This window comes from Musca autumnalis, unplaced genomic scaffold, assembly GCF_047663935.1.
Source record: "Musca autumnalis isolate F117 unplaced genomic scaffold, ASM4766393v1 scaffold_5, whole genome shotgun sequence".
NCBI classification, from domain to species: Eukaryota; Metazoa; Arthropoda; class Insecta; order Diptera; family Muscidae; genus Musca; species Musca autumnalis.
The window spans coordinates 169300490-169328113 of record NW_027412088.1 but is presented as its reverse complement, the minus strand read 5'-3'; the positions used below and the strand labels follow the sequence as shown (position 1 = coordinate 169328113).

General features: G+C 36.4%; 2 protein-coding genes across 25 annotated transcripts in view; one reads left to right on the top strand and one right to left on the bottom strand.

Annotated features, from left to right (window-relative positions):
* Positions 1 to 27424, top strand: part of stmA (Protein EFR3 homolog stmA) — a 75263-nt gene extending 47839 nt beyond the window's left edge. For 14 of the 24 annotated variants that reach the window (XM_073991970.1, XM_073991968.1, XM_073991964.1 and 11 more), the window contains 6 exons: positions 11744 to 11995; positions 14899 to 15029; positions 15103 to 15966; positions 16034 to 16496; positions 16570 to 16728; positions 26509 to 27424. In XM_073991970.1, coding sequence (XP_073848071.1) covers positions 11744 to 11995; positions 14899 to 15029; positions 15103 to 15966; positions 16034 to 16496; positions 16570 to 16728; positions 26509 to 26643 — 2004 coding nt within the window. In that variant the 3' untranslated portion in view covers positions 26644 to 27424. Of the gene's footprint in view, positions 1 to 11743; positions 11996 to 14722; positions 14765 to 14898; positions 15030 to 15102; positions 15967 to 16033; positions 16497 to 16569; positions 16729 to 26508 lie in introns of all 24 variants that reach the window. The other 10 variants (XM_073991952.1, XM_073991958.1, XM_073991956.1 and 7 more) reach the window with 1 other exon arrangement.
* Positions 4602 to 6558, bottom strand: RpL10 (ribosomal protein L10). Its single transcript, XM_073990095.1, has 2 exons — positions 5484 to 6558; positions 4602 to 5420 (listed from the first exon to the last, which is right to left on the bottom strand). The coding sequence occupies exon 1, from the start codon at positions 6452 to 6454 to the stop codon at positions 5798 to 5800; it is 657 nt and encodes a 218-aa protein (XP_073846196.1). The 5' UTR covers positions 6455 to 6558; the 3' UTR covers positions 4602 to 5420; positions 5484 to 5797.
* Positions 27425 to 27624: the final 200 nt, after the last annotated feature.

Below are 27624 nucleotides of genomic sequence, written 5' to 3'. Positions count from 1 at the left end.
TAAAATGCTTATTCCCAGCAACTTCGCCGAAGAAAAAGTCCAATAAAGTATACGGAAAGATAGCATTCCGGACGATATTTAAGACAATCCATGTATTCAACAGCAATCCATGCATTCAGTCAGGATACTTAACCTAACTCAAAAAGTATGCTGAATCGACCTTTTCCGTTGGACCGCGCTTGTTAGCTTTGGATAAACCCGACAAGCAATACTTCTTAGGCAGAAAGCATTGGAGAAAGAAGTTTGGAAGGGAGACACACTCATTAGATGGTAGATGGACAAGTAGATGGTTTGCTAGTACGACCGAACTCCAAAAATGTTTGTTTGGAATTTTTGAAGGTCGGAAAAGCAAAGAATAAAAAATCGTACAGAGGATATCGGAGAAGGGTCATTTGGAAAAATTGTTTAAAAGAGTTATGGTAACTTTCAATTTATATTTATGGCCTGCTTTTCTATGATGATTAGAATGATTCGAATTTCTACCAAACTTATGTTATTGTAGAAAATGTTGTTTGATCAATAACAATAAAACAATAATTAAAAAAAAAATAAGTTTCACCCCCATTATTCTAAGTATTCTTTTGTTATAGTTTGGATTTACCGAACAGATTTATAGCGTTCCGGTTAACTTAAATTTAACAGTGATGGTTGAATTTCAAGGAGGACCTTCTTGGAATTAACTTTCAATATAAAAATTATATTTTCAATGCCTCAAAATTAGATTATTTTGCGTTTTCAAATCCATCAGATAGTAAAATAACACATGTAATAATGGCCCTCAGTGTTTTATTTATCAAAGTGCATTTATAATTAAAACACTGGAACTTAATTTAATTTTTTTTTTTATTTTTAACTCTTTAGTAAATAAATTTTTTGACCACTGAGAAGTCCATAACCAAATTACAGTCAATTTAGGCCTAAAATGTAGTTAAAAACTTTAAATTGCCTGAAATCGAGTAGTACCGTTTTATGGGGGCTACGCCAAAATCCGACCCATGTCCACAGTTTTTGGTGGGGGAGTTTCTGTACAATTGGTAACTCCAAATGCGAAATTACAGCCAATTCGGACAAAAAATGAAGACAAAATCCTCAAAACACCTGAAATCGGGTGGTACCGCTATAAATCTGAAAAGTGTGCAAAGTTTCAGTTCGATTGGTCAACTGCAACTGTGTTAGAAATGAGTTACTACACCTTTTTCAAATGTAATTCGAATAATTTTAATTGTAATTCGATTATTCTATTTGTAATTCGTTACATTTTATTTGTAATTCGAGAATTCCATTTGTAATTCGAATTATTCCATTTGTAACTCGAATTATTCCATTTGAAATTCGAATTATTCAATTTGTAATTCAAATTATTCTATTTGTAATTCGAATTAATTTATTTGTAATTCAAAATATTCTATTTTTAGTTCGAATTAATTTATTTGTAATTCGAATTATTCCATTTGTAATTCGAATGATTTCATTTGTAATTTCAAAGAAAATAACTCGAATTACAAATGGAATAATTCGAATTACAAATGAAATAATTCGAATTACAAATGGAATAATTCGAATTTCAAACGGAATAATTCGAATTACATATGGATTAATTTGAATTTGGTAGTATATTAATATAAAAAAACGTATAATGTAAACACACAACGAATGTTCACCTTTGTTCGATTTAAAAAATTTTAAATACACTCCACGTCAGTAGAATAGAACACCTAAATTTTTGTTAATGTTAGCTTATTTATCCCAAAACGAATGAATCTGCGTTTTCAATCTTGTGGGGATCTAAAGTCGATAATGTTCCATATCAAACACAGAAAAAATTATGTTTCTAGTTCTTCGCGAAATGATTTTCTGATCATTTTTCCGATAGTACTATGAAAAATAGGCATTTATTTTTGGTCATCAGGATAGAACAGTCACTTTATTTTCGCGAATTTTTGAGATATTAAAGCCGAATTTTCTTTCAGTCGATAAAGCAAGGCTTTCTAATCATTTTTCACCAAAGAAAACCTATAAATTATTCCGCGGACACCGAAATAACAGCGTTAAAGGGTTTAAATTGACAGATATTGGAAACATCTCGGAATATCAGTAGGAGTCGCGCAATTATGTCATATTTCTTCACAATAAGATAGAATATGACACAGACAACCTCGACGGATACAATCGAGTGCTTCGGATGCTGATAAGATGGAATATTTTCAAAATATTTATGAAAAAGGTCAAAATTTCTTAAAAAACCATGATGATTTGTTCAATAAAATGGGTTTTCCGCGAACAAGTCTGCCGTTCAAAGGTTTGGAAATATGCTCCAGATGTGAAGGAAGATAATCTGATACGAAAACAACCGTTATTTTAATACACTGAGAGAAATTTTAGTACCTTATAAAACAACATACGAAACCTAAAACCTCAATTTCCATGACTGTGTTTTCCCGTGAAAACGGGGCTTTTACATTTGCGATTTCAGTTAAAAAAACTACTAATTCGTAAAATCCGGCATGAAGAGCATAAACTGGTAAATTTATATTGGAGCATAACACTGTTAAGAACAGTCGCGGACACCGAAATAACAACACATATAAAATTCAAAATCCAAAGGGTGTGTTCAATTTGAAAAATGTACTAAAATTTCCCTCAGTGTATTAAATAGCGGTTATTTTCATATCAGATTATTTTCCTCTAAATCTGGGGCATATTTCCAAACCATTAAATGACAGACATGTTCGCGGAAAATCCATTTTATTGAACAAATCATCATGGTCTTTTAAGAAATTTTGACCTTTTTCATAAATATTTTGAAAATATTCCATCTTATCAGCATCCGAAGCACTCGATTGTATCCGTCGAGGTTGTCTGTGTCATATTCTATCTTATTGTGAAGAAATATGACATAATTGCGCGACTCCTACTGATATTCCGAGATGTTTCCAATATCTGTCAATTTAAACCCTTTAACGCTGTTATTTCGGTGTCCGCGGAATAATTTATAGGTTTTCTTTGGTGAAAAATGATTAGAAAGCCTTGCTTTATCGACTGAAAGAAAATTCGGCTTTAATATCTCAAAAATTCGCGAAAATAAAGTGACTGTTCTATCCTGATGACCAAAAATAAATGCCTTTTTTCATAGTACTATCGGAAAAATGATCAGAAAATCATTTCGCGAAGAACTAGAAACATAATTTTTTCTGTGTTTGATATGGAACATTATCGACTTTAGATCCCCACAAGATTGAAAACGCAGATTCATTCGTTTTGGGATAAATAAGCTAACATTAACAAAAATTTAGGTGTTCTATTCTACTGACGTGGAGTGTATAATGGGTATAAACACTATGATATTTCTGACATATTTCATTATATAAACCGATTGAGATTAAATAAAAATCAACTAGGGTATGGTTTTTTGTCCTAGACAATTAGATATTATTACTCAAAAATACTCAAAAACATCTTAAGAAATTCTTCTATATGCACTTTTATAGAGTCATGCAGTGAAATTTTATGAAATGTATTGAAATCGGACACTGTCAAATGTGAAAAACGGATTACATTTTTCATGCTTCAAAAAATGCTATGCAATCACTACTTCACATAGAACAACTTCAAATAAATTTTGCAAAGTACCTTTTACTCACCACTACCTTTAAACAGGTTATAAAGAAACGTTGAATGCAAGAGCTTGTGAAATATTCGGAATGATCCGAATCGAGCTAGTACAATCAATATAAAAATACCTTTATCATTTATTTGTACCCTATCATCCCCTACATCTACCTACTCGCACCCATTGCTGCTTTGGGATCTTCCCTTTGTGTCAAATATAAACGGTTTTTACCAGATCAGCTGGAAATTTCTTGATCTCCTAAATCACATGTTTCCAGATTTATGTTATTTACAAGATTCCTATTGAATATCTAGACCCACATCATTTCAACCTTGATATGTGTAAGCTAATATGATGGAATATGTATTCCTATACTAAATGGATAGTTAGTTTCCTGAAAGCAGACCCAATAGCATGTACTCCTAGTTCAAGTAAATCAGTTTAAACCCCTGTTTCTCTAAGACGATTCGAATTCAAATTACTACCAAGCTCCCGTTGTTGTAGGAAATGTTTGATTGAAAATAAAAACAATTCAAATATATTTCAAAGACCGAAGTTTAGTAGTATTTCGAACGAATTTGTATTCGAATCGCCTTAGTGAAACAGGCCATTATTTTCTTTGGAGTTGAGCCTAATAATCGAATGATTTTCGCAAGTTGATTTTCCTTTAACACCATTGTTAAGCAATTCATCAGTTCCTAACAGGTAAACAGTCATTCTATGCATTACAAACCCATTTACCTTTGTGGCAATTTAAAATTCCAATGAATGACTCATAAAACGTTTTAATGATAAAACCCGATTTGAAAATAACTGGAATGACTAAAAACTGATAAACTTCTGTTTGTAAATAGCCCAATAATGTTCCAATATATTAATTATCCCAATACATTGATTGTCCATTGTTTATATTATTTAAATACTTCTATAAGGCAACGACGATACAATAGTCATGGGAACGACCTATTTTTGCTATTTTTGTTTGCTTCAATTACCAACTCAATTAACATGTCTAAGAGGCTTGTCTTTGTGTACGACTTACTAATCTCCTGTGGAAGGCGGTTTAAATGTTCAAAATTGTAGCTTCCTGATATGATTTTTATAAAATATCCCTCTTTCTTGGTGCTCAAATTTTTGTACGTTTATGGAAAGAAAAGTCCAACAATATGGTGTTTGAGACAATGTCCAATTCGATGAACATGGCTAAGACACTTGTTTTTGTGTACAACGTCCTACTCCTGTGGAATTACTACCTTCATGATATGCATTGTGTAAAATGCCTCACCTTTTGGGGGTCATATTTTTTGCATTTATGGAACAAGTCGAGTTTAATGCGACCACCTGGATTGCCAAACTTAACTCTTCTAGTGATGGCCACGATAATACAAATCCTTGGTGAGAAAGTCACAAAATACGGCCCTCAAATGGCCCCAAGTAAATCCTACTGCAGAACAAAACAGTTTTACAAGACGATTGAAGAGCTAATGTTATTGACGCCCGCACTATTAATTGTTGGTGAAGTTAAAAATCTGGTATTTGTAAACACAACTCGTGGCAGCTCTCTCAATATACATGGGGTCTTCCACTGTCACTGCCCTTGTAATGTCCCGGTTCATTTTTACACTAGCACTGCACAGGCTATTTTCCCGCCCCTCATAACTGGAAACACACATTATTTAAGTAATGTTATTTCATTTGTATCCACGCAAATAAGCAGCAATGGGAATTTGAATCATTCTTATAAGAAGGCAGCCTTTCATTCCCCCTCCATCATTTGTTGCCATGCTACCTTCCTCTTCTTTGGTTACGACTGGAAATAGAAATGCAATTAGAAGCAATTACAAATTTGTTTCATACTTACTGTGCAACTTACCTTCAAGGCCACAGTGTCCCTTGTAAACATTCCTATTCTTCCATAGACCTCCTTTCCCCCTTTTGATTGGGTATTCACTCCCTCCCCTCTGGTTCCCGAGTTTTTTCTTCTATTCCCACATAAAAAACAAATCACTTTTTTGTTAATTTTTTTTTAAGAATTGAACAAATTCATTTGTTCAATCCAATTTTATTTTAATTTAATTTCACAATAAGATGTTAACATGTGTGTGCAGTGTATCTTTCTGTTCTTTTTTTCACTTCTGCTGTGTTGTTTAACAACACATCACCAAGCAACAACGTTGGTCACCACATTTAAGAGTAGATATCGCGTTGTACCTTTTCCCAGGCAGCCATGGGTCCATGTTCAGGACGGTATTTGACATTGCAACCATCGGGTTCCAAACGGTTGTCATCACGCAATTCTTCGTAACGCTCACGGTCGTATTTGGTGAAACCCCACTTCTTGGAGACATAGATCTTTTGGCGACCGGGGAACTTGAACTTGGCACGACGGAGAGCCTCAATAACTTGAGCCTTGTATCTGTCGCTGGAACGCACCGACATAATGGGTTGTCCGATGCGTACACGGGCTACTGTACCTTGGGGCTTACCGAAAGCACCACGCATACCAGTTTGGAGCCTATCAGCTCCGGCACACGATAACATTTTGTTGATGCGGATAACGTGGAATGGATGCAAACGCATACGGATGTGGAATTGATCCTTACCGCAGAATTTCACCAAGTATTTGTTGCAGCAAATACGGCCTGCTTCCAAAGCTTCGGATGAAAGCTGTTCATATTCATCAGACACCAAATGCACGCACAAGGGGAAATCTTCTACGCCAGCCCTCTTTCTGCCCAAATCGAAGATACGAATCTTGGGATCGGGTACACCACGACAGAAACGGGATTTTGGATAAGGCTTGTTTTTACAATAACGATAACATCTCGCTGGACGGCGACCCATTTTTCCAACCGAACTTTACTCCGTCAGAAAAAGAAAGAAAGAAATACAGACGGAAGTTAGTGAACACAGCCGCGCTGGGAAGTGTTCAGAACTGTGTTCAATGAATCACATTTTTTTACGATACGCCATTGATAACACAGAGCACAATGAGGCGTATGTTGTTCACTGAAGCGTATGGCGTATAACGTATGATGGTTTGCAATGGTTGCTTTAACAATCAATGTACGCTATTGTTGATCACACTTATGCAATGACTATAAATAACTGAAAATGAATTGTAATAAGGGAAATTACTTGATTTATATTGTTTTCAAGTATTTTGCCTAATTTAAAAGAATTTTTCATTGACCATCTATAGAGACGAAAAGATTTATTAATTTTATTGAGGCTGCTTCTAATTTGGCAAAATATTTAATAAGCATTTTTTGGCATATTTTTAGTTTTAACTAATTTTGTTTTTCTTAACTTTTTCTTGTTAAGGGCCATCTGTAGTGCTATGCTGCAATACTTATTTCAACTTTTTATTCATAATTAGCCTGTTCGAGAACTGCATGAATCTGCTAATTATTACTATTTTTTCCGATAACATAAAGGAAAAATTGTTATCGTAGTAAGAATGTGTAGATTCTTGCAGGTTCTGGAAGAGACATTATTGCTCTGTCCCAGAACCTACAAGAAAATACTATTTTTTACTACGGTAAAATTTTTTTATATTTTTTTTACTGCGAATATTTTTCCTTTATTATATCGAAAAATAGTAAAGTGGGGTACACACGATCAGTTTTGAATGTCAGTTTTGCTCAAATAATCGGTTGCTTACCAGTGTGGCCGCTAATTTTTGTCAGTCATCAGGCAACCACAAAATATTTAGTGGTTCCTGGACAGTTTGACATTTATCGATATTTCCGGAAAATCGACAGTCAAAACTGATCGTGTGTACCCCGCTTAAGAATTAGCAGATTCTTGCAGTTCTGTTATATGAACATTTGAAATGAAAGGCTTTTTAAAAGCAAAATGTCTCAAATGAAACATTTTTACTTTTTAGGGCAGCAAATACTTCCCCAAGATATTTGTTTCGGAAATATTTTTAATTTATTATTAGTAACTCTAGTAGCTATTACTTGATTCTAATTTACACATTATCGAAGCTTTAGCTTAACCGGGTTTAAAATGCGAAGGAATTGGCTTCAATGGTTCGAGTTATTGAGGCTTTCGTTTTATTAGGGTACGAATTACCTGGATTATATTGCTTTAAATCGCCAAGTAGGTTTAAAGCTTTAATATTATACTATGTTTACATTTACGAAATCCACTCGATTTCATCTGTCAATTCCTTTGTGTATACGTCAAATGAAAACTCATCTAAAATCGATTGGATTTCATTTGACGTTTGAGCAATGGAATTGACAGTTGAAATCGAGTGGATTTCGTAAATGTAAACATAGTATTAAATGTATTTATAATGCCAAGAGGGATTTTACGCGTAGCTCAGACTTCTTTCCATCGAGTAAAAACTGTAATATAATACAGCAAGGGGTTCAAATCCACGACTAAAAAAAGTTTATTATTATCAAATTCCTTTCATTAAAAAGGCCGCCACACATCTATTTCGCGTTTACAAGTGTTGGCTCACGGGATTAGAGGTCTTCCATTCCATATCTTTACATCGCCATTATAGATTTGGTTGTTGCAATGGTTTTTATACCTCACCATTGTTTTAATATAGCTCAATATAATGGTACCTCCGGATTTTAGATATTTTGAGAATTTTAACAGCATTTTTGTCCGAAGTAGCTATATTGTGACATTCCCAGCGGCTCACTCAATCCCATGGCAGCGGGTTCGTTAGATCCGGATTGATTCGAAACCATCGTGTTTCCATAGCGGTTGCCAACCCAGCATCAAGCCTGTGCTTTAACTTAGGTTTCTTTGTTGCTTCAACAATAACAAACATTGTCATCATAGATCTTTGTTTTTTGTATAGCCCCCATTTAACGGAACCTCCCGATTTTTAAGATATTAACTGCATTTTTGTCCGAACATGCTGAAATTTGACTTTTGAGGTTCCCAATGGTTACAAAACTTCTCCCCCCAAAAATTGTACACATAGGTCCTGGTTTTGGTATAGCCTCCATATAACAATCCCTCCCGATTTTAGAATTTTGAGGATTTTTGCTACATTTTTTTTGACCGAATTGCCTGTAATTTGAAATGTCAGGTTCACAGTGGTCGTCACAAACTTCTCCAAAAAATTTTCAACATGGGTCAACGTTATGGTTTTGCATATACAACGGTCCCACTGATTTCAGATTTTTTTAGTATTTATCAATATTTTCGGGCAAGATTATTGAATGTCCTTTGTCATTTTTGGTTCCTAGTGGTTAAAAACTTCTCCATCATAAATTGTGGCCCAGGTTGTGGCATAGCCCCCTCATCACGGTACCGCCTGATTTCAGGAATTTTCATGTTCTTATCTGACCGAATAAGCTAAAATTAGGTATTTGGGTTTGGTCAAAAAACTTCTCCACATACAATTGTGGCCATTGGTACTTTCATTTATACTGCCCCACTTATGGTTCTTGAATCTGCGAGCTTTTAAACGTTTTGATCTGACAGGGAAGATTTTGTTACTGACTTGCATGATCTTATGGGTATTTAAAGGGATCCTGTAGCAACTTATTCTGCAGTACAATGAGTTTAAATTACCGCCCATTATATTTTCTCAGTTTTCTTCACAGTCTGTATTAATTTTTTTCCTTCTTTCCATGTTGTATAATAGTTGGGAGCCACCGTGATGTGGCTGTGAAAATCTTTTCTGTAGGTGGGGGTCCCATAAAAAATTTTGTAAAAAAACGTTACAAAAAATTTTGCAAAAATTTATTGAAAAATTGTGGGTTTTTCGCACTTTGTTATAGTATTGTCTGTCAGTTGTCATAAATGTTACATTCATATAAATTTAGGGATTTGATTGGGTGTAGTAAGAGTATTTTCTCAATCAAAAACCAAGGGATTGTCATGTAAGAATATACCCATTTTACCCTTCAACATTTTCTGAATTTTTAAAAGAAGGCCCGAATGCAGGAAATCTTTATGTTTTAAAGAAAAAAGGCTCAAAAATATCATTTTCATATAAAGTTTTAAGTTTTCTCGTCAAAAAAATCTCGCTAAATGGGTTATTAAAGATGCAATAACATAAAAAAACACATTTTGAATGTATTAGTCACAATTTCCTAATTGGTTTGTCTGCGAATTGGCACAACGGATCCTAATTGATTTGAATAACTTCTCGCAAAACTTAATTGTTTTGTTTTAATGTAATAGTAATTTTACATTTTCGAAATCCACTCGATTTCAACTGTCAATTCCATTGATTAAATGTCAAACGAAATCCAATGAATTTCAGATGAGTTTTCATTTGACGTATGCGCAAAGGAATTGGCAGTTGGAATCGAGTGGATTTCGTAAATGTAAACTAAGCATAACGCTATATCCGATATATTCCCTATTTTTAGTTTACATTATACAAACTAGATTTAGTAAATTTAGTGGGTTTAAAATGAAAATCCTATTGCATATACGTCAACGAAATCCTCATAATAGCACGTTTATAGTACGTTTAGACTTATAAATCCACTCGATTTCTAATGTCAATTCCACAGAATATACGTCAAATAAATCGTAGTTCTAAATCCACTGGATTTTATCTGACGTATATTGTATTGGATTGACAGTTTAAATCATAGTATAAGTTCATAGTCTAACAGGCGTTTTAGATTTATGTAAACTAATGGATTTCAAATGTCAATTCCACTATGTCTACAAATAATATATATTGGTTTTATGACGAGGATTTATTTGAAGTATACGCAATGGACTTGACATTTGAAATCCTGTTGATTTGGCAAATCAAAACGTACTGTAAAATATGTTAACTCGATTGGAAAATTGTCCACTTTAGGCCCTACCATGATACAATAAGAAGGTAGCATTATCAGCCCAGCTGATGGTAACAATGTGTCAATTGCATTGAATTTATGTCAAATTTAGACATCTTATGTTACCAAAAACGGCATTTGCTGCTACCTTCTTATTGTATCATGGGCCCTACCCAATATAACTTCGTCTTTACTCGTGTATTCTCTCATTAACAATTTTTATTATTTTTGTCATTATTGTACTTCCTCTAAAACGTTTGTCATTTCTTTTTATCAAACGCAAAGCGTACGCATTCATTTATGTATTGCACGCTATACGCCAACGTATAAGCACCAATACGTTGCCATTTGCTTAATGAACACAGCACCAAATACGCAACATTGCCAAACAGTGATGTCAATACTAGCAGCAATTTCTGCGCATGACAAAAAAATCGTCAAATTAAATTGGACATTTATTTGAAACTCATGTAAATAAATGTTGATGTTTTGATGATTAGATGTCTGTTCCAGAACCGGCAACATTTTCACAAATTGCGCCAGATAATCCAATCCGATAAGGTCTAGTTTGACCTTTCCTTTGTTAATATTTCACCAGAAATGATTTAAATTATTTGAAATTTTGTCTGTTAGGCTGAAAATCATTTTAATATTGATATTTATCAATTTCTCGTTGGAGTTGAGTTGAATGATTGAAGATTTTTGCATATAAAAAAATTTTTTACCTTAACGAAATCTAGCAGATTTCAACTATCTTGATTTAGTGTCATGTTTATCATTGCCTTCATGTTTACTACACCTCCATGGCATAGCCATAGTCTTATGCCAGACTATGAACATTTTCATTGAAAACTTTTTGTCATTTTCTTCTAAAATTTCATTGACATCTACACACGTATATGAAATCAAATGAAAATTTTTATATTTTCGTTGTTTTAGATAAGAATAATTTCAGATTACAGAACCGTGTGTACACAGTTTCACCCCCTTCACACCTCTCTCCTATAAACTCATTTTCACGTAAATGAAAATTTTCATAGTTTGGCATAAGACATCATAATTGTACCAAGTTCCCGTCATTACAGTTTCTGTAAAATAATATTCAATATTTAATATATCTACAAATGAATACCATTTAAGCAGATCTCATTTCCACGTTCTTGATTGTTTTCCATATTTTATTAAAACCTGACCTACATGGCCACAACCAATCAACCCTTTACACATTTTGAATATCTCTATTCCATTTAATATTATTGCCTACCTAACCCTTGTCATAATTCTTCCTTCCTCCTTTCCCTTACATATTTTATTAATATTTGTCTTTCCATAAACAATTTATTTTTATTTGCAGTTTGTTAAATTTGCCAACATTAACGAGGACACACCCTCCTATCATCGCCGCTACGACTTTTTCATTTCGAAATTCTCATCCATGTGTCATGGAAATAATGATAATATCGAACTGCGTGACAGTATACGTTTGGCCGGTATTAAAGGTGTTCAGGGTGTGATACGTAAAACCGTATCCGATGATTTGGTTGAGAATATTTGGGAAAAACAACATATGGAAAAAATTGTACCATCATTGTTGTTTAATATGCAGGTGAGTGGCGCTCGACTTGTGTGAGAATGACTAGCAGCCGTTTTTATTGGCTGTCTTGTCCGTTTGCAATTAAAATTAATTAATCCATTTTTTATCCATTTAATATTTAAATTAATAATAATATATTTTTATTATGCACTTAGATTTAATACCTATTATTTACACATACTGTGGGTTATAAAGGTTTACTTGGATATGTTTGAGTAAAAAAGTGAGGTTATGGCTTTTTAAGCATTTGATACACTTTGAAATTTTACCATCCATTCCTTCGGTCCAAACTCTACACATGGTAATTTTCTTCAAGACATAGATCTGGCTCGAAAATGGACATTATCGGTCCACTCTTTCGGGTAAATTGTAGTTTTAGGAACGATTTGACCGAAACTTTGTAATAGTTTGTTCAAACTTAGACCGAGTTGGAAGATGGTTCATATCGGCCCAGTCCTTCAATTGTTTCCCTAAAATTATGTGCACGATAACCAAACCAACCTAACAATGTGAGGTTGGTTAGGTATTCTTAAACTAACCTAACCTATGAAAAAGTGTAAACATAACCTCACTTTTTAAATTTATTGAAAAATTCCAAAAATTAATCAATTTGGACTAATAAGGCCTTCGAGCAGAGGTATTTTTTATACCCTCCACCATAGGATGGGGGTATATTAAGTTTGTCACTACGTTTGTAACTGCTCGAAATAATCATTGTAGACCCCACAAAGAATATATATAGTCTTGATCAGCGTGCAATTCTACATCGATATAGCCATGTCCGTCCGTCTGTCCGTCTGTGGAAATCACTCTAGCGTCCGAACGGATTGACGTAGGTAGATGAAATTTTGGAAAATTATGTTATTTTTACGTAGGACTTTTGGTATTGAAAGCGGGCTATGTATGTCCACGCTTTCGTATAGCCCCCATACAAAATGACGCGTGACGCGTCGTCGTTTTAAGGATTTTTTAAGATATTTGGCCCATTTTACCACCGAATTGGTTGTAATTTGGTACTTTGTGTCTCCAGAGGCCAAAAAATATTCCTACCAAAGTTGGGTTATATAGTTCCACGTTTTGGTATAGCCCCCATATAAGGCCCCATATAAAGTACGCGTCATTTTAATATATTTTGAATGTATTAGACCCATTTGACCACAGAATTGGTTGTAATTTGGTATTTTGTGTCTTCAGAGGCCAGAAAACATTCCTACCAAAGTTGGGTTATATAGGTCCACGTTTTGGTATAGCCCCCGAATAAGGTCCGTTATAAAGTACGCGTCATTTTAATATATTTTAAATGTATTAGGCCCATTTGACCAAAGAATCGGTTGTAACTTTGTATTTTGTGTTTCCAGAGGCTAAGAAACATTTCTACCATAAAATGTTTATATAGGTCCACGTGTTGATATAGCCCCCATAATACAATATCTCCCGATTTTCGATATTTTGAACGTTTTAGCCTCATTATCACACCGAGATGGCTGAAATTTGGTCTTTAGTCTTCTTTAGGCGTATAAAACTTTCCCCCAGAAATTTGTAGGTATAGGTCCACGCCATCATATAGCCCCCATAGAACGGTACCTTCCGAATTTCGGCATTTTGAAGGTTGTGGCCACATTAATCCACCGAAATGGCTGAAATTTGTGGTGGAGGGTACAAAAAGTTCGGCCCGACCGAACTTAACGCTTTTCTTACTTGTTATTATTTCGTAATTACATATTCTTAAATCTATCCTAAGCTATAGATAATTTTAAAACATAACCTCTCTTTTTGAAATTTTTGATGAACTGGCAAATCATTGATCGATGGCTCCTGAAATATTGGATCATTATTTATTTTGAAAACCTTAATTTCTATTTACCCCATTTGGCTATTGTCAAAATGGCCCTGGCTGAGTGTCTACAAAATACTGGATTTCAATCATTTATAGGGCGGTTTACCATACGCCCTCAATCAAATTTATAATCCTCGTCATCATCATTCATGGGTTGAATCGGTTAACAATCGTATACAACATTGTGATTTGATCGTTTTGAAATGTTGTCGAAAATTATGAACATAACCTCACAATTTGATTTATTGAATTATAAATATTTTAAACTTACTTTTACCGAGATGAGTAATCGCATTTTACCTATTAGATAAATATTCTTAAACTAACCTATGAACAAATTTAAAACATAACCTCAATTTTATATTTAATTTTTTTTTTTAATTTCAACAAATTAATTCATTTGGCTAAGAAGGCCTTTGGAGTAACTAATTATTACTTAGTAGTTACATAATTTTAATTCTAGCCTATACTATGAAAACGTGCCGAACATAACCTCACTTTTTGACGTTTTTGAAAAACTGCCAAATCTTTGAACCTTTCATAATAAAGGAATTATTAGGAACCCATTGGGACCATAAAACCATTCTAAAATACATTTATTCTATAATACCACAAACCTTTATAACCTCACTTTTCTTTCCAAATAATCTTTATAAAGTGTTTTATGAATTGTTTAAAAAAATATTTTACTCTGTATTGTTGTTGTTTCCATTTTTCTTTTGTAATTTTGTTTGAAAAAAAATATAATAACCCAACAACAACAAACCACAATGCAACAAATTTCCAAACGAATTTTCTTTGCTTTCACACAAATATGCAACAAATTACACACAAACACATCCACCAAATACATGAAATAAAACACACACTTGTCTCGTCTAACGTGTGAAAATATCACCAAGTTTGGCGTTAACGTTATGTTTGTGAAGAAAAACATGTTGGCGGTAATATATGAATTTTTTAATGCAATTTTGTTATTTTTGTTGTTAATAAAGTAACAGTAGATGTTGTTGTAAAAAGTGTTGAAACAAAGCTTTATAATTTACTAATTTCGATTTTTTTAACTTCCCAAATTTAGTCTGGCGATTTGACACCGGTGGAAGATGCCACAGTTGTTACCCCACCAGTTTTGGCTGAAGAAGTGCTGCGTGAATTGGTTGGTCGTGCCTCATTTGGGCATATACGCAGTGTGCTGAAGCCATTATTGACGTGAGTTTTGATAATTTACTGGTTTTCTGATTAGAACTTATTTAAAAAATTTTGTTATTTCTTTTCCTTACAGCCACTTGGATCGCCATGAACTCTGGGTCCCCAACACCTTTGCCATACACACATTCCGTATTGTTATGATTTCCATACAGCCCCAATACTCCTACACGGTGGTCGAGACCCTTATGCAACATTTGGATAATAACTTCAAATCTTCCCCCAAAACTCGTACCTCATTGGCTGTGGTACTCTCGAAAATTATTGCCATTGCTGCCGGTGAAAGTGTTGGCCCTTCAGCCCTGGATATTATCAATAACTTATTAACCCATTTGAGAACTAGTGTCAGCACCACCACGGAAATTACACCCGAAGAATCACAATATCAAGAGGCTCTCATTAATGCTTTGGGTGAATTTGCCAATCATCATCCGGATTATCAGAAAATTGAAATTATGCTCTTCATTATGAACACTGTGCCGGATCTATCAAAGAAAAGCAAAGGCGATCAAATGTTACAGAATATATTGTTGAAATCTTTACTTAAAGTTGGTACCCAATACAGTACTACATCATTTGAAAAAGCATTCCCAGCTAGTTTCTTACAACCTTTGCTGAAAATGGCCCGAGCGCCACATGATCCAACTCGGATTATTGTAATGCAAATATTCCAATCGCTGTTGGATCGTCATCAAAATGAAAAGGTTCTGAGTACGGTTAGTATTAAACCATATGCCGCCTTGTCACAGGAGCCACCATCACGTTCAGATATCATTTTTACCCATAAATATGGAGCTAACATTATGCAGGCCTTGATTGATAGTATGGCACTGTCGGAGAAATTAGATTCATTGACCTCGAGTTATAATACGGCGGCATTACTTATTGTGGAAATGGCTTGTGGTGAAACGGTGCAAGAGTTTCTACTATTTATATTGGGGTAAGTTAAGGAACACAATCTTTCAAATTAACCTCAATTATTTATCACATTGCGTCTTATTTTTTAGCATCCAACAAGTTTCCAATACCTCTGATGAACTAAGTAATATCCACAAATGTTGCCTTCAACAAATTGCCATTGCATTACTTACGCTTACTGCCCGCGTAACGGGCATTAATAATCTACTCGAATATGCCCAGAAAATTATTGAAGATCGTAAAGTAGAGGCTACACACTGGCTACCACCACTGCTAGATTCCAAGAAATCGAACAAATCATATAATTTGAATCTACCCCATTTGGCTATTGATAAAATTGCTCTGGCCGAGTGCTTACAAAATGCTGGCATGGATTTCAATCGTTTACAGACCGGTGTACCATATGCCCTCAATCAAATTGATAATCCTGGTCATCGTCATTCATGGGTTGAATCGGTTAGCAATCATATGCAACATCGCAACAGTTCAGCTGATTTGACTGCCTATAATGCAGATGCTGATAGTATTAGTAGTTCACCGGGTGTCTCCAAGGTTTGTATGCAGCAGGTGGAATGTCCGGATGATAAATTTTGTTTTAATTGAAAATATTATTTTGCTTTTACAGAAAGCCTTGGCTCCTGAATACACTGTTGATGCCATGAAACGTTATTTGGCCGAACCACCGGAATCTGTTAAGAGAGAACAACAGGAAAAACAAAAGCAAATTGTTCGCGCTTTCCGTGAAAGCGATTTTGAGGATCTTATGAAACGTACTGAACCTAAGGTAAGTTAAAAAACGAGTGCTTAGAAGACTATGCAGAATTCTTATGGAAGATAAGAAGGTTATGTTATGAAAGCCAAAATTCCTATGGAAAACAAATGTCGAGAAGGAGATTCTCTTAGGAAGGAAGGAAAATCTTATATGTACAAGTCTAGTTGAAGACAATTGAACGCGGATTATAGAAGAACACAAGGAGTTCTATTTATATAAGGCAATGAAATCCGATTTTAGTAGATTGGGAACTATCTTTTAGGAGAAATTGAAGATAGCGTTTTTTATTGTTGGACTGCAGAATTGTATATGTTTATTTTAACTAAGGTCCTACCTCCGCCCGCAACTAATCAATTTCATATCCACTGTAAAACATGTTGTTGTCTTTAAATGTTTGTATACAAGAAAATATGTCTGAAATAAACACATAAAGATGAAAATGAGGACTTTATGCAGAAAATAAGGCGACCTTCTTATAGACGATACGGATATCTTTAAAGTGGAAATATGGGACCTGTCATCTTATAGATGACTGGTGGTTATTGTAGACCGCCTGTTTCGTGTACAAGGCATGTATGTTTTGGAATAATACACAAATATAAGCATGGCTCCAGTGGACCATCTTCATGAGGAGGAGAAAAGGTGAAAATGCGGATTTTATGCAGAAAATAAGGCGACCTTCTTTTAGACGATACGGATATCTTTAAAGTGGAAATATGGGACCTGTCATCTTATAGATGACTGGTGGTTATTGTAGACCGCCTGTTCCTTGTCAAATATAAGCACTAGTGGACCATCTTCATGAGGAGTCGAAAATTTTACATGTGCCTCAGCATCTGTAAATTCTCCGTGAGTTTTGTCACTCTCTCCTTTAAGTTGAGACGGCAGAAAGACAAAACTGACGGGGAGTTTTCTTTCAGAATAACCTCCAAGATGTTGTCGATTAATTACCTACTTGGGCGTTATCACCGTGATCATCCCTGCCACAGTCTTGTGGACAGGACATGTCTTGTTTACAGGTGCATCAGCACAACAAGGGGGGTCATTCTGAATGTAAATTCTCCGTGAGTTTTATCACTCTCCCCTTCTTTAAGTTGAGACGGCAGACGGACAAAACTCACGGGGAATTTTCTTTCAGAATAACCTCCAAGATGATGTCGATGAATTAGCTACTTTGGCGTTATCTCCGCGAGCATCACTGCCAATTTTCTGGACAGGCTTCAAAGGGAAAAATGCCGTCTTTATAGCAGAACACAAGGTCAACTTTATAGAAGAGCTTCTGCTCTTCTTTATAGAAGAGCACTCTACTTTTTAGAAGAGCTTAAGGCCTTCTTTATAGAAAAGCACTAGCTCTTCATTAGAGAAGAGCACAAGCTGTTCTCAATCCCACGGCAGCGGATTCCTTCGTACCGGATTGACCCGACACCATTGTGTTTCGGCCAGCGGCTGCCAACCCGGCATCAAACCTATGCTTCTACGTAGGTTCGTAGGTTTTTATGCTGCTACAACAAAAAAACAAGCTGTTCATTAGGGATGAGCAAAAGCTCTTCTTCAGAGATGAGCTCAAGGCCTTCTTTATAGAGAAGGTCTTTTGTAGGGAAGAGCTCATGGTCTCAAGGTCTTCTTTATAGAAGACCTCAAGGTGTCCTTTATAGAAGACCTCACGGTCTTCTTTATAGAAGGGCATAAGGTCTTCTTTATAGAAGAGCTTAAGGTCTTCTTTATAGATGAGCATAAGGTCTTCTGTATAGAAGAGCATAAGATCTTCTTTATATAGCAGCTTCAGGTTTTCTTTATAGAAGAGCACAATGTCTTCTCTATAGAAGAGCTGGAGGTCTTCTCTATAAAAGAGCTCAAGGTCTTCTCTATAGAAGAGTTCAAGGTCTTCTCTATAGAAGAGTTCAAGGTCTTCTCTATAGAATAGCTCAAGGTCGTTTTTCTGTATTGGGAGCAGCATATCCCGGAATGCCTGCTCGGAATTCTATTGGTCCGAGCCGTGACGGAGGAAAACGCAGGACCAATATATCTGTGCTCAGTTTGTCACATCCGCATCTTCAGCCACATCCAACCTTCGGTGAGATGCAGTAGATGTCAGGAGTGGGTGGATCTAAGGGGTTGCTCTGGACTCGTCCACGTGAGGGACTACGACAGGGACTATGTTGCTGCATGCTGCGTGAACACAGTCCCCAGTGAGTCGTCGTCGGATTACGAGACTCCCTCGTCGTCTGATTACGAAACTCCCCCGCAGTCCCCTCGACAACAACTGCACACGCAGCCTTTAACACCAGCCGTTGTTGTCCCAATCCCCGAAAATGCAGCCTTTTTGCAATTGAATTGCAATGGACTCCGAGGTAAGATCGAGGAGATAGTAGATTTTATGAGTCGGAGGAACATCAAGGTCGCGGCGGTGCAGGAAACCAAGCTGAACAACAACCACAGCTTAGAGCATTGTGATGGTTACAATGTTCTGAGGAAAGATCGCACCAGAAGTGGAGGTGGGAGATTGGCTTTCCTATTGCACCAGTCTGTCCAATACAGACCTATCTCGCTTGAGCCTGTCATTAATAACCCGTACATAGAATGTATGGGGGTAGCAGTCAGGTGTGGAGCTGCCGAGATAGAGTTGCTGAATGTATACATCCCGCCGAGAAATAGCTGTATCCCTGATTATAGGCCTGACATTAGCCCGCTCTTGCAAGGTCATAATCGTCTGGTCCTGGGGGATTTTAATGTGCATTATGAGATATGGCATTCGGCCCTCGGAAACGAACAGAGAGGTACAGCGCTGGCTGAGCAATTTGATAGCTCTACGTTTTGCACGTTCAATGAGGACGCCCCTACCAGAATTAGAGGAGAGTGTCACAGTTCGCCTGACATAACCATCGTGTCACCTGGTCTGACAAATGACGTTACCTGGCAACCCGTCATTTATTTCCCTTGGATCAGACCATCTCCCCATAATTGTCTCCATTAGCAGACCACCCAACTTCATCACCTCTGAACGCCGCACGTTCGTCAATCATAAAAAAGCTGATTGGCCGAGTTTCAGAGAGTTCACCAATCACCGCTTCAGAGAATTGCCCAATCCTTCTGATGTTCGGGTAGCGGAAAGGACGTTCCGGGACATCATCACTGCTGCAGCCGCTCGCCATATCCCTGCTGGTCGAATACCCGAAGTAAGACCAAATTTCCCAGCAGAGGCGACGGGATTAGCAAATGAGCGTGATGAGCTTCGTCGTGTCAACCCCAATGACCCCAGAGTCAGGGAGCTGACACTGGAAGTTAACAGGCTGGTCGGCGAGCATAAGCGGAACAAATGGTTAAATCATCTGAAGAGCTGCAACATTGGAGCCGATATAGGTGAATTGTGGGCAACAGTTAAGTCACTCTCGAACCCTGGAAGAAGGGAAGATATGACCTCAGTCACGTTTGGCGACGTTACGTTGACTGACCCGAAGAGGTGCGCAAGTAATTTCAATCGACATTTTGTCGAGCATCCCGAGAGTGACAGGGCGTAGAGAAGAGTATTACGTCGCATCAGATCTCTTCCTGCCGAGGATGAACCACCACAATTTACAATGGATGATGTTGCCAATGCCATCAGGAACGCTAAATCATCCAAAGCGTTGGGCCCTGATGGAATCTCCATGGTAATGTTGAAGCAGCTGGATGAGCCGGGAGTCGAGTATCTCACCAAAGTCTTCAACTTGTCGCTAGCCACCCTCGTGCCAGCAAAAGTGAATCGTACAGACCGATTTCACTTTTGTCGCCCGTAGCAAAGACACTTGAGGCCTTGCTCCTCCCCAGTATCAGAAATAGCTATCAAGTTGCCGATCATCAACATGGATTCCGTAAGCAGCACAGCACGACAACAGCGAAGCACGCCATTACCACATATATCTGTAAAGGACTCAACCAGAGACGGCCGTGCGATAGAACAGTGATGATGGCGCTTGACTTATCAAAATCCTTTGATACAGTCAGGCACTCCACGCTGTTTGAGGACATTGAGCAGACAACCCTCCGGCCAAGCTTGAAACGTTGGATAGTCAACTATATGTGTGGACGCCAGTCGTACGTGGAATTCAGGAATAAGAAGTCCAAACCCCGTAGAGTGAAACAGGGAGTTCCCCAAGGTGGGGTGATATCTCCGGAACTGTTTAACTTCTACCTCTCCTGTATTCCACCCCCTCCAGACGGCATTGAGATCGTGACATATGCGGATGATTGCACGATCCTGGCGTCGGGTACCTATCCTGATGACATCTGTGAGATACTGAACACCTATTTAACCGATCTTACCACCTTTTTCCATTCGAGGAATATGCAGATTTCCGCCACAAAATCTATAGCCACTCTGTTCACCACATGGACAGCGCAGTTTGGACGTGAGTTGAATGTCGTGGTCGACGGTAGCAGAATTCCCTAAAATTTTAGGGGTCACATTCGACACTACATTCAAGTCGTGCGCACACGCCACAGCTATCTGCGACAAGTTGAAAAGTAGGAACAAGGTCCTCAAGTCCCTTGCCGGCAGTACTTGGGGGCAGATAAAGAAACCTTGTTGGCCACGTATAACGCGATAGGTCGGTCTGTGGTAAGCTATGCGGCTCCAGTCTGGTCCCCAAGATTGTGTGATACGAACTGGAAAAAGATTCAAACTTGCCAGAATGCCGCCCTGAGAACAGCGACTGGGTGCCTCCTCAAATCTTCAGTGGACCATCTACATGAGGAGGCAAAAATTCTTCCTGTAAAGCAACACAATGAGATGCTTTCGTTGCAGTACCTGCTTGGATGTTATCGTGTGAGCCATCCCAATCACCATCTTGTGGGTAGGCCCGGCCCATTCAGGGAGATCAGGAAGGATATCCATGCTCTAGAGGGAGAGGTCCAACGATACAGGAGAGAACCCCTAGATCAACAAGCATATCAAGCAGGATTGAATAGCATTCACACGGACGCAGTTGCCAAGGCCTTAAGCAATTATAGTGTGAATAAAGTACTTGGAGTACATCCTCCATCTATCGCAGCTGAGGAGCGTCAGCTGCCACGACAAACTAGAGTAGTTTTGGCCCAACTATGCTCGGGATATTGCAGTCGCCTAAATTCGTATTGGGCGGAAATCGATCGCGCCGTGCAAGACATTTGCCCAGTATGCGGCATAGGCCCGCACGACACACAACACCTTTTTAACTGCCCCGCCAAAACTACCCATCTAGCTCCAGATCTGTGGCTACATCGAAGCAGCCATTTTTATGGAACTGGAGATAGACCCAGAGCCAGATTGAACAGAGGAACGAACATATAAACATAATAAAAACACTGTTACAACTACAACAACAAATGACAACATAACCTTAAAAATATAGAAAATTCGGTTTAATTTTTTATAGTAAAATTACTTATAACATAGCACGGTGCTCTTGAAACAATTTTAAATGGTGCTTACACCTCGGAAATTTTTGCGGATTCTGAAACTACAATGTTTATAGATGAGAACAATCAAAAAACAAAAAAAATCGCCGGAGCGCTTTTTAAATAAATCGCGTTTTAAGTTGACATTTTTAGGGGTTGTTTAGGTCTTCGCGATTTTGCTTAGAAACCACATTTCCTATCAAAATGGGACTAAAACAAATGTTGTAGATATGAAAATTCTCTACAATTTTGACCTTTATGATATTCTCGTCGGTTTTACCGTTTTTGAGATATAGAAGTTCAAATTGGGACAATTCAAATTCAATTCAATTCTGTATCGCCCCCTTATAAAACAATGTCATGACTGCAAATTCCCAACTTAAACGTATATATCTAAAAAAATGTTACAACTAAGGATAAGTTACTTATGCCAGTCTTGTAGAGAATTTTCACAGCTTTAAGATTTTCTCAGATCACATGTCGATACGACTTACCGTATTCAAGCAAATTCGCGAAACCCTAACAAAAAAAACTAAAAATGTAAACTGAGCTTCCTTATCTCAAAAATGGTACAAGCTGGGAACAAATGATAAACGTCGATCCTCTAGAAAATTTTGACAGCTACAACATTTTCTTTAGCTCCATTTCGATTGGACCTGCGGTTTTCAAGCAAAATCGTAAAAACCTAAAAAACACCTAAAAATGTGAATTTTGACCGCGATTTATTTAAAAATCCCTACAGCGATTTTTTCTTGTTTTTGGATTTTTCTCATCTATGAGCACGGCTGATTCAGAATTCACAAAAACTTTCCCTGTGTAAGCGGTTGTCATCAAAAGTTAGTTAAGGCGCACCCTACATGACATTGTTTTATAAGGGGCGATACAGTCAGTGCATTGTCCCAAGTTGAACTTCTATATCTCAAAAATGGTAAAAACTACGAAAATACCATAAAGGTTGATCTTGTAGAGAATTTTCATAGCTACAATATTTGTTTTAGTCCCATTTTGATAGGAAATGTGGTTTCTAAGCAAAATCGCGAAAACCTAAACAACCCCTAAAAATGTCAACTTAAATCGCGATTTATTTAAAAAGCGCTCCGGCGATTTTTTTATACCCTCCACCATAGTATGGAGGGTATATTAAGTTTGTTTTTCCGTTTGTAACGCATTGAAATACTCATTTGCGACCCTATAAAGTATATATATTCTTGATCAGGGTAAAATTCTAAGTCGATCTGAGCACGTCCGTCCGTCCGTCTGTGGTAATCACTCTAGCATCCACAAAAATGGAGATAGGACGCTGAAATTTTGGGAAAATGCGTCTTTTGTTTGCAGGCAGGTCAAGTTCGATGATGGGCTATATCGGTCCACGTTTTGGTATAGCCCCCATATAACGATACCCCCCGATTTACGGTATTTTGAACTTTTTATGCAACATTTTCAGACCGATTTGGCTATAATTTGACATTTAGGGTTCTTAAGTATCAATAAACATATATAACAAAACTTGTGGACATAGGTCCACGTTTTGGTATAGCCCCCATATAACGGTACCCCCCGATATACGGTATTTTGACGTTTTTAGCTACATTATCCGACCGATGTAGCTATAATTTGACATTTAGGGTTCTTAAGTGTCAATAAACATATATAACAAAACTTGTGGACATAGGCCCACGTTTTGGTATAGCCCCCATATAACGGTACCCCCCGATTTGCGGTATTTTGACGTTTTTAGCTACCTTTTTAGGCCGATTTGGCTATAATTTGACATTTAGGGTTCTTAAGTGTCAATAAACTTATACAACAAAATTTGTGGACATAGGTCCACGTTTTGGTATAGCCCCCATATAACGGTAGCCCCCGATTTTCGGTATTTTGACGTTTTTAGCTACATTTTCAGACCGATGTAGCTATAATTTGACACTTAGGGTTTTTAAATGTCAATAAACTTATATAACAAAAGTTGTGGACATAGGTCCACGTTTTGGTATAGCCCCCATATAACGGTACCCCCCGATTTACGGTATTTTGACGTTTGTAGCTGCATTTTCAGACCGATTTAGCTATAATTTGACATTTAGGGTTCTTAAGTGTCAATAAACTTATACAAAAAAATGTGTGGACATAGGTCCACGTTTTGGTATAGCCCCCATATAACGGTAGCCCCCGATTAACGGTATTTTGACGTTTTTAGCTACATTTTCAGACCGATGTAGCTATAATTTGACATTTAGGGTTCTTAAATGTCAGTAAACTTATATAACAAAAGTTGTGGACATAGGTCCACGTTTTGGTATAGCCCCCATATAACGGTACCCCCCGATTTACGGTATTTTGACGGTTTTAGCTACATTTTCAGACCGATTTAGCTATAATTTGACATTTAGGGTTCTTAAGTATCAGTAAACTTATATAACAAAAGTTGTGGACATAGGTCCACGTTTTGGTATAGCCCCCATATAACGGTAACCCCTGATTTACGGTATTTTGACGTTTTTAGCTACATTTTCAGACCGATGAAGCTATAATTTGACATTTGAAGTTCTTAAATTTCAATAAACTTATGTGACAAAATTGTGGACATAGGTCCACGTTTTGGTATAGCCCCCATATAACGGTACCCCCCGATTTACGGTATTTTGACGTTTTTAGCTACATTTTCCGACCGATATAGCTATAATTTGACATTTAGGGTTCTTAAGTCTAACTAAACTTGTACAACATAAGTTGTGGACCTAGGTCCACGTTTTGGTATAGCCCCCATATAACGGTACCCCCGATTGACGGCTTTTTGACGTTTTTATCTACATTTTCAGACCGATTTAGCTATCAATTGACATTTAGGGTTCTTAAATGTCAATAAACTTATATAACTAGTGGACATAGGTCCATGTTTTGGAATAGCCCCCATATAACGTTACCGCCCGATTTCAGGTATTTTGAGAATTTTACCAACAAGTTTTAACCGAATTATCTGTAATTTGAACATTTGACATTTGAAATTCTTAGTGGTCACTACACCTCTCCACCAAAAATTGTCAAGAAAGCCCCCATATAACGGTACCTCCCGATTTTCAGTAATTTGATGATTTTAGCTACAATATTAAACCGAACTAGCAGTAATTTGACATTTGTAGTTCTTAGTTGTCACAACACCTCTCCATGAAAAATTGTCAACATAGGTCCATGTTCGGATATAGCTCCCATGTAACGGTACCTCCCAATTTTCAGTAATTTGGCAATTTTAGCTACAATTTTTAACAGAACTAACTGTAATTTGACATTTGAAGGTTGTAGTGGTCACCACACATCTGCATCAACAATTTTCAACATAGCCCCAATATAACGATACCTCCCGATTTTCGGTACTTTGAGGATTTTACTTAAAAGGTTTAACCGAACGTAGGTCCATGTTTTTGTATAGCCCCTAAACAAACCTCCCGATTTTCCGTACCTTAGCTTTATTTTTTGGACGAACTTTCTGTAATTTGAAATTTAAAAGTCAACAAAAATTCTGCAACAAAAATTGTTCATTTAAGTTCATATTTTCGTATAGCCCAGATACCTCCGAACTAGCTGTTAATGACATTTGAAGTTCCCACGTTATGTTCCGATTTTCGATATTTTGAGGATTCTAGCTAAATTTTTTAACCGAATTAGGAGTTATTTGACATTAAAGGCTCCCATCAAAAACTGTCAACATAGGCCCATGTTTTATTATAACCCCTATATAACAGTACCTCCCAATTTCTAGCCCACCAAAAAATGTCAACAGTTAGATATAGGCACCATAAAAAAGGGTCTCCCGAATGAAGCATTTTATGTACATTATCTGACATTTTAACGTACTCAAAGTTGGGGACAGGAATGAATATTTTATGGTGGAGGGTATGAAAAGTTCGGCCCGGCCGAACTTAATGCTTTTTTACTTGTTTGTTTTTGATTGTTCTCATCTATGAACATTGTAGTTTCAGAATCCGCAAAAACTTCCGAGGTGTAAGCACCTTCCATTTAAAATTGTTTCAAGAGCACCGTGATAGTCGAATTATTATTATATGTTTTCTTTTACTATTTGATGGATTTGAAAACGCAAAATAAACCAATTTAGGGGCATTGAAAATAAAATTTCCACATTAAATGGCACGAAGGTCCTCCTAGAGATATAATAATCACTTTTAACTTTAAGTTAACTGGAACGCTATAAATCAGTTCGGAAATCCAAACTATAACAAAAGAAGACTTGTAATAATGGGGGATAAACTAACATAAATGATGATGACATAACCTCAAAAATAAAAAAAAATATTTATAGAATATTCTGACTACTTTCAATATACCCAATCAATGTTCCCTCATATTTCTCTCTCTTTACAGCACGATGTTATACAAAATCGTTTGAATGACCTCTTCAATTCCTTATCAATTGACAACAAGACTCCACAGAATGCCACAAACCAAAATGAGAAACCCATTTATGAAACTAATTTTCCCGAATTGTTTTATTATTAGAAAAAAAAAACACTAACACCACCACCCCTTATATACATACATATAGAAAAACCAACCCGTTTGTATGTATAATGTTAAAATTTATTTATAAACCTAAAGAAAAAAATTGGCTTTGTTACTTGTTTTTTAAGAAATAACAATAAAATTGTTATATTTCTATTAAGTATTATTATTAAACAAATTTTATATACCCTACTATACACAACCCTTTCCTCCCACTTAGGATGTTTTTGACATTTGAACAAAAGAAAAAAAACAACAACAAAAAAGACGATGTTAAAAAAGAGATTTTTTTGTTTATTATAAGGCGCAAAAGTTACGACGATATTTCCTTATACATTAAAACAAAATTATACATAACCTTAAATATTATATACATAACTATCTTTACATAATATACCACTAAATATATTAACTAAAAAATAAAAGAGATATAATTATTAGCTAATTTGTTTGTTGATTAATTGAAAAAAATACTATTGTATTGTAAATTTATGTTTATTCCAACCCCTCCCCCCCCCCCCCCCCCCCACACTACGATACTACTGGTAGTAGAATTAAAACAAAAGGTATGCAGGTGTTATCATCCCTTTGTATGTTTGTTGTTTATTATTATTTTTTTAAATTATTTAATAATTTTTTTATTATACATGCCACTAAAAAAACAATATCCCAACATATACATACATATGTGAAATAAACTTTTTTGGAATTTATTTATGTATTTCTTAAAATATAAAAAAAAAAAACAATAAAAACTACAAAAAACCACCCCTCAAACTAAAAAGAGTTTTATTTTTAACGCCAGATTTTTAATTGTAAATTTAAAAAAAATGGCTATCTAAGTATATGGTGTCAGGTGAACACGTGCCTATCAGTGTTTCCCGGTTATCATTTAAGGTATCTACTGTATTAGAACGGAACCTCGTTGAAACCTCAATGTAGTATAAGTTTTGTCAAGTCCTTGCCATGGTCGACCTC